The sequence below is a fragment of the Suncus etruscus genome, chromosome 9, assembly GCF_024139225.1.
Source record: "Suncus etruscus isolate mSunEtr1 chromosome 9, mSunEtr1.pri.cur, whole genome shotgun sequence".
Classification (NCBI taxonomy): domain Eukaryota; kingdom Metazoa; phylum Chordata; class Mammalia; order Eulipotyphla; family Soricidae; genus Suncus; species Suncus etruscus.
Window position 1 is genome coordinate 38,948,264 of NC_064856.1, and position 15,155 is coordinate 38,963,418.

General features: G+C 40.5%; 1 protein-coding gene across 5 annotated transcripts in view; it reads left to right on the plus strand.

The window, feature by feature from the left end:
* SYTL2 (synaptotagmin like 2) overlaps positions 1 to 15,155 on the plus strand; it is a 122,032-nt gene that overhangs the window by 57,148 nt on the left and 49,729 nt on the right. For all 5 annotated transcript variants that reach the window (XM_049780013.1, XM_049780014.1, XM_049780016.1 and 2 more), the window contains exons 2-4: positions 5,492 to 5,962; positions 13,432 to 13,583; positions 14,634 to 14,769. In XM_049780013.1, coding sequence (XP_049635970.1) covers positions 5,862 to 5,962; positions 13,432 to 13,583; positions 14,634 to 14,769 — 389 coding nt within the window. In that variant the 5' untranslated portion in view covers positions 5,492 to 5,861. The remainder of the gene's footprint in view (positions 1 to 5,491; positions 5,963 to 13,431; positions 13,584 to 14,633; positions 14,770 to 15,155) is intronic.

Consider the following 15,155-nt stretch of genomic DNA (forward strand, 5'->3'; position numbering starts at 1 on the left):
TCAATCATAGGCATCAAACTGGGGGACAGTTCCACCACCAATCCTTACTGAACAGCTTACAAAGAAAAGACAAGATGAAAAGTGAATAGAAACATCATGGGAGAAGACTATATAGAGTGTTACATCAGCTAAAGAAAATACCATTAAAATATTCAAAAGATATATGTGTTCAATTTATGTCCTTCTAAATAGTTCTGGGATTTGTTACATATACTGTATGTCTTAGGTCAGAGATTAGAACTATGTGTTACTGAAGTTAAGAAGGGTAAATCTGGGGTACTGATGGTTCGAAGGAGCAAGTGTTCCGCCCCCGCGCGGTTTGCAAAATGTAGACTGGTATGAAATTACCAGTGACAGACTGAGTATAACTAAGCAGCTATCTGCCACCCACCAAATCAAACTCCACCCCCTAAGCCCCACCCTAGGCCTGTCATTGCCCACCTGGAGACCCGGATCCAAGCCCCCTACCCTAGGCTGGACCATGCGGCCGCTGGCATATGGGGGGGGGCCTGCCAGCTGCCTGTCCATGCCGGCTAAAAATCCTGCTCCGGGAAGGGAGGGAGACCCTACCAAGCCCGGAGTTCAGGGATTTGCTCCCCACCCTAGGCCAGGGACCCGGCCCGGCCCGGCCTGGGAGTGGGGAAAACCCCGGGTGCCCCATCAGCTCCTCCCAGGAACCCACCTGGAGATCCGGAGGAATGGGGGAGGGGGCTCGGTTGACCCCGATCCAAGCCCCCTACCCTAGGCTGGACCATGCGGCCGCTGGCATATGGGGGGGCCTGCCAGCTGCCTGTCCATGCCGGCTAAAAATCCTGCTCCGGGCTAAATCTGCCTTTTCTTAATGTTGCTCAGTCTTGGAGTAAAAGCCAGGAATAGTTGGAGCCCTTCTCAGTTAAGGGTGATAACAGCACTGATTTAATACCACTGACCTGTTTGTTTCCTCTTTCTTTTACTGCATCTTCCCTTTAGTCACAGTACTTGCTCCCATGATTGTTTGTGAAAACTTGATTTTTAAATTTTTTTTATTTATTTATTTAGTTTTATTTAGTTAAAATAATTTAAATTTTATTTATTTAGTTTAGTTAGTTTCATTTAGTTAGTTAGTCAGCCGCTTACCAGGAAAATGCCCTGCCTGCTGTGCACTTGAGATTCTCACCTTAAGTCCCTTCTTTGCCCATACAATATGTTTACTCATCCTTCACAAGTTTCTGATCAAGACCATCTTTTTGAGTTCTACCCTCACTGCCTTTAAAATTCCAGCTCTTCTCATCTTCCCCCACCCAAGCTTTTCTCAGCTTATGATTTCCTACCCAGTATTGCTTATCTCTTGAGCACTTCTTACCTTTTCTTTAAAAAAAAACAAACAAAAACTGGGACCATTTTAATGTTTTATGCAACATAATATACATGCCTAATGACTATAGATATATTAGGCTTTTTGGTAATCAATGGTAGTTTTCTCAGTATGTTTCTTGATTGGAGTTATTTGCATGAAACCGCTTTTACCACTAACACTGTATTTATACAACTGTAATTTCCAGGGTTATTGGTAACCTTGCATATATTCCTCAAATCAGTTTGCCTCCCTGTATGACAAGGCCCACCTCACTCATGTTCACCTCAATGACAGTATCTTTGGTGATGAGACCCAAAGTTGTAGACAGTATGAGATGAAGGATTCTTCTTTTCAATAAGTATTGGCAGGCAAAAAGTGGTTTTTCAGTTCAGTATGCATTATGTGGACCTTCCTTCCTTCCTTCCTTCCTTCCTTCCTTCCTTCCTTCCTTCCTTCCTTCCTTCCTTCCTTCCTTCCTTCCTTCCTTCCTTCTTTCCTTCCTTCTTTCCTTCCTTCCTTTCCCTTCCCTTTCCTCCTTCCTTCTTTTCCCTTCCCTTCCCTTTCCTCCTTCCTTCCTTCCTTCCTTCCTTCCTTCCTTCCTTCCTTCCTTCCTTCCTTCCTTCCTTCCTTCCTTCCTTCCTTCCTTCCTTCCTCCCTCCCTCCCTCCCTCCCTCCCTCCCTCCCTCCCTCCCTCCCTCCCTCCCTCCCTCCCTCCCTCCCTCCCTCCCTTCCTTCCTTCCTTCCTTCCTTCCTTCCTTCCTTCCTTCCTTCCTTCCTTTCTTCCTTTCCCCTCTCTTTCTTTCCCTTCCCTCCCCTTCCCTCCCTCCCTCCCTCCCTCCCTCCCTCCATCCTCCCTCCCTCCCTCCCTCCTTCCTTCCTTCCTTCCTTCCTTCCTTCCTTCCTTCCTTCCTTCCTTCCTTCCTTCCTTCCTTCCTTCCTTCCTTCCTTCCTTCCTTCCTTCCTTCCTTCCTTCCTTCCTTTTTCTTTCTTTTTTTTTGGGGGGGGGGAGCACACCTGGTGATGCTCAGGGGTTACTCCTGGCTATGCACTCAGAAATTGCTTCTGGCTTGGGGGACCAAATGGGACCCTGGGGATTGAACCCAGATCCGTTGTGGGTCAGCTGCGTGCAAGGCAAACAACCTACCACTGCGCTATTGCTATGTGGGATTTCTTGAACATAAACCCATTGACTGAATAAATCTTTTATATTTAAGTTTTTTGTAAAGAACAATCCTAAAGCCATCTACTACAAAGCAGACTTTACAAACCATCTTCTTCCATAATTTCATCTTTATTTTCCTTCTCAAATAATTTTTAACACTTTTGTTTCTCATAAACTTTGAGCATGAACTTGAGCAGAGGAATCTTTTTTTATTAATATCTTTATTTAAACACCTTGATTACAAATATGATTGTAGTTGGGCTTCAGTCATGTAAAGAACACCCCTTTTCACCAGTGCAACATTCCCATCACCAATGCCCCAAATCTCCCTCTTCCCCACACCAACCCACCCCCGCCTGTACTACTTCCCTCATTCATGCACATTCTTATGACAGTCCTTAGTGTAGTTGTTTCTCATCACTCTGTGGTGAGCTTCATGTCATGAGGTGGACCTTCCAGCCCTCCTCTCTCGTCTCTGAGAATTATTGCAAAAGTATCTTTTATTTTTCTTAAAACCCATAGATGAATAAGACTATTCGAGCAAAGGAACTTTATATTTTCACACTTTCTTTTTTTCGTTTTTGTTTAATCATAATGGAAAGTACTTTAGCTCTGTGCTGTTTCTCTTTGTCCAGCAGATACACAGACACTATTCCTTATGGAGTCTTCATTATTCTTTTCTTTTGTGTTTCTCTTTTCATGCATCATAATGGTCTTCTTCATTTGTATTATTGGGAAGATAACAGTCATGTTGAGTGACTTCTCAGAAGAAAACGACTTCTTCACTGCTGCAGGTCTTGCTCAAGCAGGCAGGTGCTCAGGGCCCATAGCAGTGCAGTTTTCAGCATGGCAGCATGGGTACATTCTGAGTGGCTGGAGGTCCCGAGGCTTTAAAGCCATGTCCTTAAAATTTATTTTTAATCACTTCTCCAATCAACCTATATGTTTCATGGGACAGGAAGATTAATTTTTCCTGACTTAACTATTGCCACCTCCTATCTCTTCAATGCTTCTACCATGTTTGGCACATTATGAATTCTTCCTGGATGTTTGTTGAATAACAGAGAATGACAAGCTTAAGAATTAACCCATTTAGAGAGCTCCAAGATATTAGGATCTGGGAAGAAAAGGCATTAACAGGTCTTGATTACCATGTGAGAAATTTCCTGCTACTTGATTGCTTAAGACTCCTGATTATTCAAATTGTTGTAAAGAGATATAATTTTTTTATTTTTATTTTTTTTGATGAGGGAGAGTTTAGCCCTTTGTCTCCTAAATACCTTTTTTGTTTGGTTGGTTATGGGCCACACCCAAAAAGCTGTGCTCAGGGATAGCTCAGGGATAATTCCTGGTTCTTTGGTCCTGTCAGGCCTGGGGGCACCGTATGGGATGCCGGAGATCAAACTTGTGTCTGCCCCAGGTCGACTGAGTGCAAGGAAAATGCCCCACCGCTGTGCTATTGCCACAGCCCCCTACACAGCTATTTTTAGAAAAAAGGTTTAACCCTTTGAAGATTGTACACAGATGCTTTGATTGACTTGTAGTTTTACAGAGAGGTGTAGAAACCAACATTTCCCCCTTTTGCAACACTGCCATTACCACTGCCAGACAACTTCAGTTGTTTTTCTCCTTTGTTCTCTTCTTTTCTCCAACACATTCAAATATTAAAAATGAGAGAATGGAAGTGCTCTCAATATTTACCTGAATATCCATTGTTGTCAAATAGACAAAGAACTACAGTAAGGTAATACAAAGACCTGAAATCTATATATCATAGAAAAGATCACAAATAAATATAATGCAAAAGAGAAAAGAAAATTACTAGCTAAGTACACCCTAACTAGATGAAGCAAAAGTATGAGTTTGGAAAGTTCAAATCAATTTTGTACAGGATAGAGATATATGCTGTTTTGTGTTTCTTATTTTATTTAATCTCTATGTTTTGTGAAGAAATGATCTTATAACAAGTAACAAGAGAAAAATCAATGTTTTCTCTTTAAATGAGAGAAGTAAACTTCAATGTGGAGGTAATTTGCCTAAAAGTTTGTAGCCTGAAAACCAGGAAATTAGGTTACCTCCCCTAGTTCTATTTGGAAAAAAAAATAAGAATTTACAGTAATTTTCTTGATAGTGCACACAACTTAAATATTTAATGGCATTGATTAAAAACTATGATAAAGACCTGGTCTTTAGTATTGCATTTATAGTTACGCTTATTTAAAGGCCCAGTATGTGGAAGATCATCTCTGAGTCTATGTGGTTCCAAACATTCTTCAAGTCTTGCCTTCTCATTGCATGTGGGTTTAGCATGTCTCAAAAAAATAAAATAAGATTCTTGTCCATGGTCCTACTGGAAAGTGCTCACTATGGATGGTAACATTTTGAAATTCTGCATTTCCCTTTCCCCCCAGTTTATATATGCTTAGTGTGTTTTCTCATCATAAATGAAGTTTGGTGGGTTACTCTCTGCCCAGCAAAAAATTAGAAGTAGGTCTAGGTAATTAAGAAGAATTTAACTGTTGTACAATCTATTTAATTTTATCTCTCCTGCCATTAGGGAGCATAGTCATACTTTTAGGAGCTAAACTACTTGGGAAGAAATGAGCATTTGTGAGCTTGTATTTCTAGTTTCTGATATCTGGAATCTTGTCCATCCAGTTGCTCTAACTATTCACCATGACTTTTAGCCTAATTTTCTGGGGTTTGGGGGTGGGAGTAAAGGAGGGGAGGAAGGAGAGGAGAGGCAAGGAAGAGAGAGATAGAGAGAAAGAGAAAGAAAGAGAGAGAGGAGAGAGAGATGATTTTGCTTTCAGCTATTCATTCCTTAGTGCTTGGGTAAACTACATCAGACCCTGTGTGTGTACCTCATCTTGGTCTGAATTTGAGTTTAAGCATGTGTCATGCATGGCCCATTTCCATTATGCGTGTGTTAAAATATTGAAACAATTTTATTAACTGCTTCTCACTGGTATTATTGTCTCATGATTCCCCAGGCAGATGATACTCAGATGCCATTGACTTTCATCCAGTTGATGACAAGGAAGAAAACAGAAATAAATCAAGACCCAAAAGAGCCTGAATAATGACACTGGGGAATCAGTGACCTGCCTGCACAGAGTGGAATATTTTTCAGAGAACCTATCTATCATCCACCTTGCCTCATAGCCCTGTACTTGCTTACCCAAAAGAGAATTTAGAATTTTGCAGTTGGACACCAAAAACTTCCTGAAGCAAAACAAGACTTTTGTTGCAGATTTTGTTTTGTCCTTGAATCTTTAAATCATCTGGACTGTCATTCCAGCTTTTTAACTTTGGTAATTTAAGCCAGATTGGTTACTTTTATTTTTGTATTCACTTTTCAAAATGATTGACTTAAGCTTCTTGACGGAGGAGGAGCAAGAGGCCATCATGAAGGTTCTACAGCGGGATGCATCCCTGAAGAGGAAGGAGGAAGAGAGAGTCAGGTAAGTCACCAGAGAGGTCCTAGATGTAGGGGAAAGAAGAGGCCTCCCAGAAGACATACACTGTTTTCTCAACCATAGAAAACAGCTCTATGGTTCCAAATTTAGAGACTAAACTCATGGTTCCAAATTTAGGTGAAGTAATAGAGCTTTTTTCCTTTTATGACTCAGTTAATTGTTTAAGATTTCTGCTACAAATAATCTTGATGTAACACCTAACTTGAGGTCAGAGAGATGTGGGGGGGAAGGAAGGCAGTTGTCTTCCATATGGCTGTAGTATCCTTGACTCTGTTTCTAATCCCCAGCTTCACATATGGTCCCATGAACAATGCTAGTGGTTACTCCTGATTATGGAAATGTCCCCTGAACACCGAATGACGTGGCCTCCAAGCAGCCCAAAAAACAATCTCCTCAAAAAATCCCCAATTTGGGCCGGAGAGATAGTATAGAGGCAGGGCATTTGCCTTGCATGCAGAAGGATGGTGGTTCAAATTCCGGCATCCCATATGGTTCCCTGAGCCTACCAGGAGTGATTTCTGAGTGTAGAGCCAGGATTAAGCCCTGAGCGATGCTGGATGTGACCCAAAAACCAAAACAAACAAACAAAAAAACCCCAATTTACTCAGCTAGGAATGTGCTTCAGTATAGAGCACAAATGAGTGGCTCTGGATTTGATTCCTGGAAACACAAAAATAAACAAACAAAAACCTAATTAAACTCCTATAACTTAAGAAACACTGAATTTGAAATGAAACATATATCTATACAATGCATTAAAACCAAAAATAATAATATTGAGGCTGGAGTGGTGCGTGGAGCGGTAAGGTATCTGCCTGCCTCGCTGGCCCAGGACTGACTGCAGTTTGATCCTCTGGGATCCCATATGGTCCCCCAAGACAGGAGCAATTTCTGAGCACATAGCCAGGAGTAACCCCTGAGCATCACCAAGTGTGGCCCAAGAAAACAAAAATCATATTTTAAATTTCTGTTTTTAGATAAAAATAATTTGATAAGTAACTTACATTTCTGCATGTTTTCTGAAATGTTCAATTGGCTTCATCACCTATTAAAGTTGGTTCTGGGTCAATTTTCCATCTGTGTTACACAAAAAAGAGTGAAAAGAGAAACTTTGGTACACACTTCTTATTAAGAGGATCCCAGATATTTTAGATCAACATTCTCACCAGCAAAGCAATGGGAACACAAGGTCAGGAAGATGAAGAAGTGAGGTCCATTCCTTGGCCTCTATTGCCTGTCACTGTAAACTTGGAAATCGGTGAAAGGCTTCCTAAATATAAATTAATTGTATTGACTGTGTGACCCTCAGCTCAGGAGCTATCCAAAAGACACATAAGCCAAGTTCTTATTTTTCTGGAACTTGAGGATTATGAATAATAGACTTATTCATACCATTTCTCTTATTTTGACTCTGATCTGAATCTTTCTGAAATGTACCCACATCAAGCATTCCAGAATTTCTGATTTGGACAATAATAATAACATATATAGGCAGTGCTTAATACATTGCAAGGGAATTCAATGGTTATTGTTGCATCTGGGCTCACAATACTTCTCTAGTCAGGGGTAGGGTGGGATTTAATCATGTTCACTTGATGTCTAGGACATTGACTTTGAGTGATTCAGGTGATTTGTCTGAATTAATACTATTGTACTAGTGTCAGAACTGAGAATCACATCTCTGAGGAAACAATGGCAGGCAAGCCCTCAGGGAAGTGTCATGTGGAAGTGAGTGGTATGAGCAGGACTTTGAGCTATGATAGCAGGAAGTGGCTGGAAGTAGAAGTTAATGTCAAAGTGGAGTTCTCCTCTTTAAAGTTTGACACAAATCACCTGCAGAGCAACTCTATGCACCTGGGTAGAGAACTAGTCCTTATTTCCAGCAAGAAGGTAACTTGAGTAGTTTCCTGAGAAGGGCAGGGGAGATTTACACTCATCAGCCATCAGAACCTAGGCTTGCATTGAGTAAACCTTTACCTTTATACAGTGTATAATACTTTTTAGAGAATATAATCCTTATATGTTCCTCTTAACAATTTGGAGATTGACAAGGAAGTTTCATCACCCCCTTTTTAGAAATAATGATAAGGGGCAGCACAGGGAACTTATTCATTGCTCCTTAAAAGCATAGTGGGAAGTGAGAATTGTTTTTTTCTTTCTTGGGAGATGAGATGGAGAGACTTGGAAAGAAAACAGCAAAGCAGGGATTGATTCCATCCCTCATGTTCCCTGGGACAGAGGACTTTGGAGAGCAATTAGAACATTGGAGAGCAGCTAGTATCCTTGTTTTCTCCCATTTACAAGGTGTTTGCATGGTCTGTCTTTTCAACTCCTGCATCTAGTCAGGTTCTAAAGATTGCTTTGGTCTTCCTTCAGTCTACGTTTTCTTTGTTGCAGGTTGTGGAATATTCCTTGCAGGTCTGTGGTTCTTTGTGTGGTTTTCAGTTAGTGATGAAAATGTCAGTACAAATGCCAACTTGTTTCTAGAACTGTGTTTGAGACTAGGGCTTTTAGTACTAGCCTATCTACAGATGCAGCACAAAAACAAATAAACAAACAAAAAGACTCCTTTAGTAGGATCAGGCTTGCTTTTCTTCCCCTGCTGTTTCTTTCTTTTTTTTTTTTTTCTTTTTTCTTTTTTTTGGTTTTTGGTTCACACCCAGCAGCGCTCAGGGGTTACTCCTGACTCTATGCTCAGAAATCACTTCTGGCAGGCTCGGAAGACCATATGGGATGCTGGGATTCAAACCACCATCCATCTGTATGCAAGACAAATGCCCTACCTCCATGCTCTCTGGCCCCTCTCCTGTTTCTGAGGATGCCCCAGCAGCTGCCTCTGGCTTTACTTGTGATTTTGGTTTTATAAGCTGATAGGAAAACATGGGGTAGAGAAAAATCTGATGTAACTTCAGCCCTGTCTACTCTAAGTTAGATTTACTATGGGATGTTCCAGGGGGCATCTCATCAAGCACCAAATAGCTCCTGTCAACTTGGCCAGAAGCAGGCTGAGAGGCCAGGGATGAGTAATAATGTTTAGGGAGCACACTGGTCAAAAGCTTCTGTATATTGAAAACAACCCCCACACCTGACTCTGCACAAGAGTCATACTTCTCTCTCCTACTTTGATAGTGAAGAGATTTTAAAGCTGAAAAGACTTATGATGCTTTTAAGGTTGTTCTGCTCTTAGACTGGTGGAACAAGAAGGAGGTCTCCAATTTTTCAAAGTACTGCTCCAAAGGCTTTTGATTTTCATCACCTTTGCTACCTGCCACCTATTTTTTACTGGCCATTCACTAGAGTTATAGGCTAGTGGGTTATGGAAAGAGATTTTTTTATAGTACCTATTAGATCTCTTATGTGGGTCTGGCCATACTGCATGAAAAGAGAAAAGGTAAAGTCCAAAGAGAGACTGACTTGCTCAGAATCTCAAAGCTAGTCTGTCAAAAAGTCATGTAAAGAAAATTCTTGGTTCAGTGTTATTCACTCTGCCACATATGGCTAATTGGCGTCGTTCTTTCAAAAGAACAATATCATGATAAGGAGAGGATAGCCAAGTATGAATATTAAAGTCAAAACTAATGGGAATTTAACTCCTATATTCACTGTTAATCAACTGTTGTGCATTGAACAAGATACTGATACTCTGTCACCTTCAATCAGAGACTGGAATGCTCATGATAGTAAAATGAGAAATAAGAACTTTTGGGGCCAGAGTGATGGCACAGCAGTAGGGTGTTTGTCTTGCAAGAGGCTAACCTAGGATCCCTGGCGTCCCATATGGTCCTCCAAGCCAGGAGCGATTTCTGAGCACAGAGGCAGCCGAGTGTTACTGGGTGTGGCCCAGAAAACAAAAAACAAAAAAAGAAAAAGTAATAAAAAAATTTAAGGTCTGGAGAGAGATTACAGACGGTAAGGCTTTCCTTGCAAATGACCCACCTGGGCGACCTGGGTTTACTCCCCTGTTCCCCATGTAGTCCATCATGTCCTTCCAGGAGTGATCCCTGAACACAGAGCCAGAAGTAAGCTCTGACTATCACTAGGTATGCCCCTGCCAAAAAAGAATTTTTGTTTGTATTACCTATAGACAATAGGTACATTTTATTTTTTTATTCATCACTTCATTTCTGCCCTTGAAAACAAGCAGTTTTCTAATTATTCATCTTATTTCTCAAGATAATCTGATTCTAAAACAAATTATTCAACACAATCAAATTTAATTTGTTATTATTATGCACATACTATGTATATAGTGCTGAACAGTGTTATAAGGGGAAGCTAGAATAATTTAAACATGGTTCCAAACATGAAGAAAATGACTGTTTTGTAGGTCTTCTCTTCAATAGATTTGGAAGATTATTTATTGTTTTATTGAATTTTAAATCTTAACTATATTTCTCTAACTTGATTTTATAATGCCCATGTCAGTCTTCATTGTAGTTGCTAGATCCAGACAACTTGAGATATATCTCATGGAATTATGTCAGAAATCTTGCAAAATTGTTCTTGTTACCTCCACCATACTGAAATTTAGAGGGATTTAGTAGTCTGCCCAAGGTCACATCTAGGAAGGTGAAAACTGACATCTAGAAGCTGGAGCAGTGGTACAAGTGATAGGGAATCTGCCTTGCACATGCTAACCTAGGACGGACCTTGGCTTCTTCCTCTGGTGTCTGCCTTGCACGTGCTAGCCAAGGAAGGACCATGGTTCAATCCCACAGGGTCCCATATGGTCCTCCCAAGCCAGGAGCGATTTCTGAGCACATAGCCAGGAGTAGCGCCTAAGCGTCACATGGTGTGGCCCCAAAACAAAACAAAAACCAAAAACAAACAAACAAACAAACAAAATACCCCCCAAATCCAACATCTACACCTAATTTGGAAAGACTTTAAAGCTCATTATTGTTCTTCCACCACTTCCTGCTTTCCATGTTCATAGAAATCATGAAAGAGCAGTGTGGAGAATAGTAAAATGTCTTATGCTAACATGTTTCAATTAAACGGACCTCATTTTGATCCATCACTGCATATGGCCTGCTGAGCAGTGCCAAGAGTGACCCCTAAGCACAGAATGAGAAGTCAGCTTACTTGCTGTGCTGTTGAGGTCCAAGCCCACTATTTCTCCACAAAACAAGAAAACAAAGGAAAGCTAGCCTTAAACCAAATGGATTGAGGATTTAAATTTTCTTTTTGTTTTTTGTTTGTTTGTTTGTTTGTTTTTGGGCCACACCCATTTGATGCTTAGGGGTTACTCCTGGCTAAGTGCTCAGAAATTGCCCCTGGCTTGAGGGGGACCATATGGGACCCTGGGGGATCGAACTGTGGTTCTTCCTTGGCTAGTGCTTGCAAGGCAGATGTCTTACCTCTAGCGCCACCTCACTGGCCCCTAGGATTTAAGTTTTCATCTGGCACGGCAAACACCAACTGTAGAGTATGTTATTTTCAAACCATGAAAGAAAGAAATTATATATGTTTCTTTATGGTGGTATTTTTCAAAAAGAAAATAGGGACTGGCAGGAAAAACAAAACATACAGTTCATTCTGATTTGTGTTTCACAGCTTGTTTGGGAATGTCTCCTGCTGGTTCTGGGAAAGAAAATTGGGTAGAGCTCTGTGGTGGGAACCAGAAAGACCAGCTGACATGCAACAATCACCTGCAACTATTTTCTTCTTAGTTCATAGAAAGGCACCACGAAGACTATTTCCTTGGGTTTATACCGTGTCCTACTGCGAAAAGAAAAAGTGAATTGGGAACTGGAAAATTCCCGGTCACAGCTCTTAATCTTTACATCCATGAGATCAGAATGGGGGTAACATATAAATGTCTAAGATAGGACTGAAAAGTTATGCTAGGTGCCAGAGAGAGAGCACAGCGGTAAGGCATTTGCCTTGCATGTGGTCAACTTGAGATGGACCCAGTTCGATTCCTGATATTCCATATGATCCCTGGAGCTTGCTGGGAGTGATTTCTGAACATAGAGCCAGGAATAACCCCTGAACATCACCAGGTGTAGCCCAAAAACCAACCGACCAATCAATCAATCAATCAATCACTAAACTGCTTTTAAAAAAAAGTTATGCTAGATCAGGGTTGTCAAAGTTTTTTTTGGTTTTGGTTTTGGTTTTTGGGCCACAGGGGTTACATATGGCTCTGCACTCAGAAATCACTCTTGGCAAGTTCTGGGGACCATAAGGGATGCTGGGGATCGAACCCAGGTTAGCTGCATACAAGACAAACTCCCTATCTGCTATGCTATCATTCCAACCTTCAAACTTTTTTTTTTTTAATGCCAAATCTGATCTGCAGCCACAGTGAAAAAGCTTTTGAGGTAAAGCTGGTCTCAGAGGGCAAAAATGATTTAATTCATTAGCAATATTCTCAGGTCTTATAGGACTATATTCTGAATATATATCTATATATTTATACATATATATATTCTATATTCTGAAGCTAATGAATTAGCCTTTAAAACAAAAAGTCTGAATTTTGGCTGCTTTGCCTAATAATGTTTTACATAGGTTAATATCACAATGATATTACTAGAAAACTCATACTTTAAAGAAGCTGATAAGCCCCAGATGGAAGTGCTGTACAGTAAAGGAAATACCACTGAGCTGGGATGTGAGTGAGCCTATGCTAGAGTGCCTGCTTTGTTCCCTTCTTTGAGTTAAATAAGATGTTATGATTTGCATATTTCTAATATAAATAAAGAACTGGTGATGCTTGAAGGAATGTGTTTTTTTTTTTTTTTACCAATCATTGTCTATAGAAAGGCAACACTTGGTTTGTTCTTTAACTTTTATTTTAGCCTTTTGGAGAATAGTAGTGACATTTACAAATAAATGTGCCTCAATCTCCACAGAACACCCTTATGCATTTCATTTCCCCTGATTCCAGTAATGCCTTTTTGGTATTCATTTCCCTAACAATAGGAAGTAGGGCAATCCTATAGTCAGCCCAGCAGGTTTCCAAAAAAATGTGATAACCCACTTCCCTGATATAGTGACTGTAAACTGAGAAGTACTTGCCTAACTATTTATTGTCTAACTATTATTGAGTGCCAGGTATGTAAAGAAGATCCATATGCACTAATTAATATAATCCTCATCCCAACCCCTTGTATTAGTTCTTTTTACCAGATATGGAAATTAAGGCTTATAGAAGCTTACTATGTTATCTATTAATTATCTGCATTGAAATAGTACAGACAGAACACAGTCAAAAAGTAATTTTTCAGGAAGTTCAAGCATTATATGGGGATCATGAATTAAAATTTTTAAAACTCAGGCTTTGGTTTCAGCAGAAGAGGAACATGCTTTGGCTGGTTCTGGGCAGATCTAAAATATCAATGCCATCATCTGGACTGTACATATACAAGTGTCTTTACTCAGTGTCACAGTGAGCTCATTTATTTATTCTGAGTTCTCAGCAAAATTAAGCTCTTTTCCTTTTGTAGACATTTGCCGGAAAAAATTAAAGATGACCAACAACTGAAGAATATGAGTGGCCAGTGGTTTTATGAAGCTAAGGCAAAAAGGCACAGAGACAGAATCCATGGCACAGATATCATTAGAGCATCCATGAGGAAGAAGAGGTTCCAAGTGACAGGTGAGTGGATTTGATTGATACATTGACAATCAGCATTTGTTTGGGAAGGAGTCAGGAGAAGGGACTTTTGAACTGTTTCTGAAATTTGAGGAAAATCTTTTGAAGGCATGCTTTGCATAATGTGTATCCCTTTAACTCAAACTTTTTCTCTAGATGTGAAGTTAGGGAATAGGCTAAGTGGTTCAGTGGTGTAGAAGAATGACACAGGAACCCTTTTAAAGTTATGGTTACAGACTGTTAAGATTTACAAGAGATCTGCCACTTCTCTTATTTGGGGGGGGGCACACCCAGCAGCATTCAAGGATTACTCCTGGCTCTGTGTTCAGAAATCACTCCTGGCAGGCTCAGGGGATCATATGGGATGCTGGGAATTGAAACCGGGTCTGTCCTCGGTCAGCTGCATACAAGCCATACGCCCTACCACTGTGCTCTCTCTCTCTCTCTGGCCCCAGTCTTTATGTATAAAGCAAAACCAGGTTTACAGAAGAAGAATATGCAGTTAATTCTAAGCTTACATACCCTTCTAGCTTTTAACAATATGAGGGCTTAGGGTATCAAACTTGGGTATTGACAGTCCAGAATTTGATTCTCTATGTTTCAAGTGTTTTGTTTCTGGTGCAGCATCTCAGACCCCAGCATTTGTGTTGGTTATATTGTTCATAAAGGCTTGATAATGATGGTGCTTATATTTCAGACACACTCCTGTTCTGAGAATCCCTGAGCCACACATATTCATTTACTCCTGACCCAGTTAAGATTCACTCTGAGGCAGTAAGAATTTTGCCCAGTAGTCTCTAAGATACCTTCACATTTAAAAGGATTTAGATATTCTGAGAAGACTTTGCCTGGGGAGGCTTGCCCCCAACACTCAAGGAATCTACTAGCTTTTTTAATAATATAATTCTGAGCCCAAGTCCTTAGTCTCATTAGTCATTGATGACATTCAGAAGGCCTTGAAGTTCGTTTTAAGCATCTAGTGATAATATATGATACAAATTGTAGTTCATTGAGGTAAGTTAACTCTCCTGTTTTGACTGTTTCCTGTTTCAGCTGAGCAAAGTAAAGATACAGCAAATGGAGCAAAGGAAAGATGGGTGAATAATGTCAACAAGAATACTCTCTTTCCTCCAGAGATAGCTGGTGTTGCAGAAGAGCCAGAAGAAGATACAGCACCAGCAAGCTCAAGGTAAGACAGATTTCTTGGGGAGGGTTTCTGGCTTGGTATAAACCCATGGTTTGGTGTGATTGTTGTATGAACAAACTAGAAGACTTCCATGAAAATAAGAAGGACATATGAATAGAAAATTCTTTTTTTTTTGTTTTTTTTTTTGTTTTTGGGCCACACGCGGTGGCGCTCAGGGGTTACTCCTGGCTGTCTGCTCAGAAATAGCTCCTGGCAGGCACGGGGGACCATATGGGACACCGGGATTCGAACCAACCACCTTTGGTCCTGGATCGGCTGCTTGCAAGGCAAACGCCACTGTGCTATCTCTCCGGGCCCAGAAAATTCTTTTTTAATATGTTTATTTAAACACCTTGATTACAAAGATGATTGTGGTTGCGTTTCAGTCA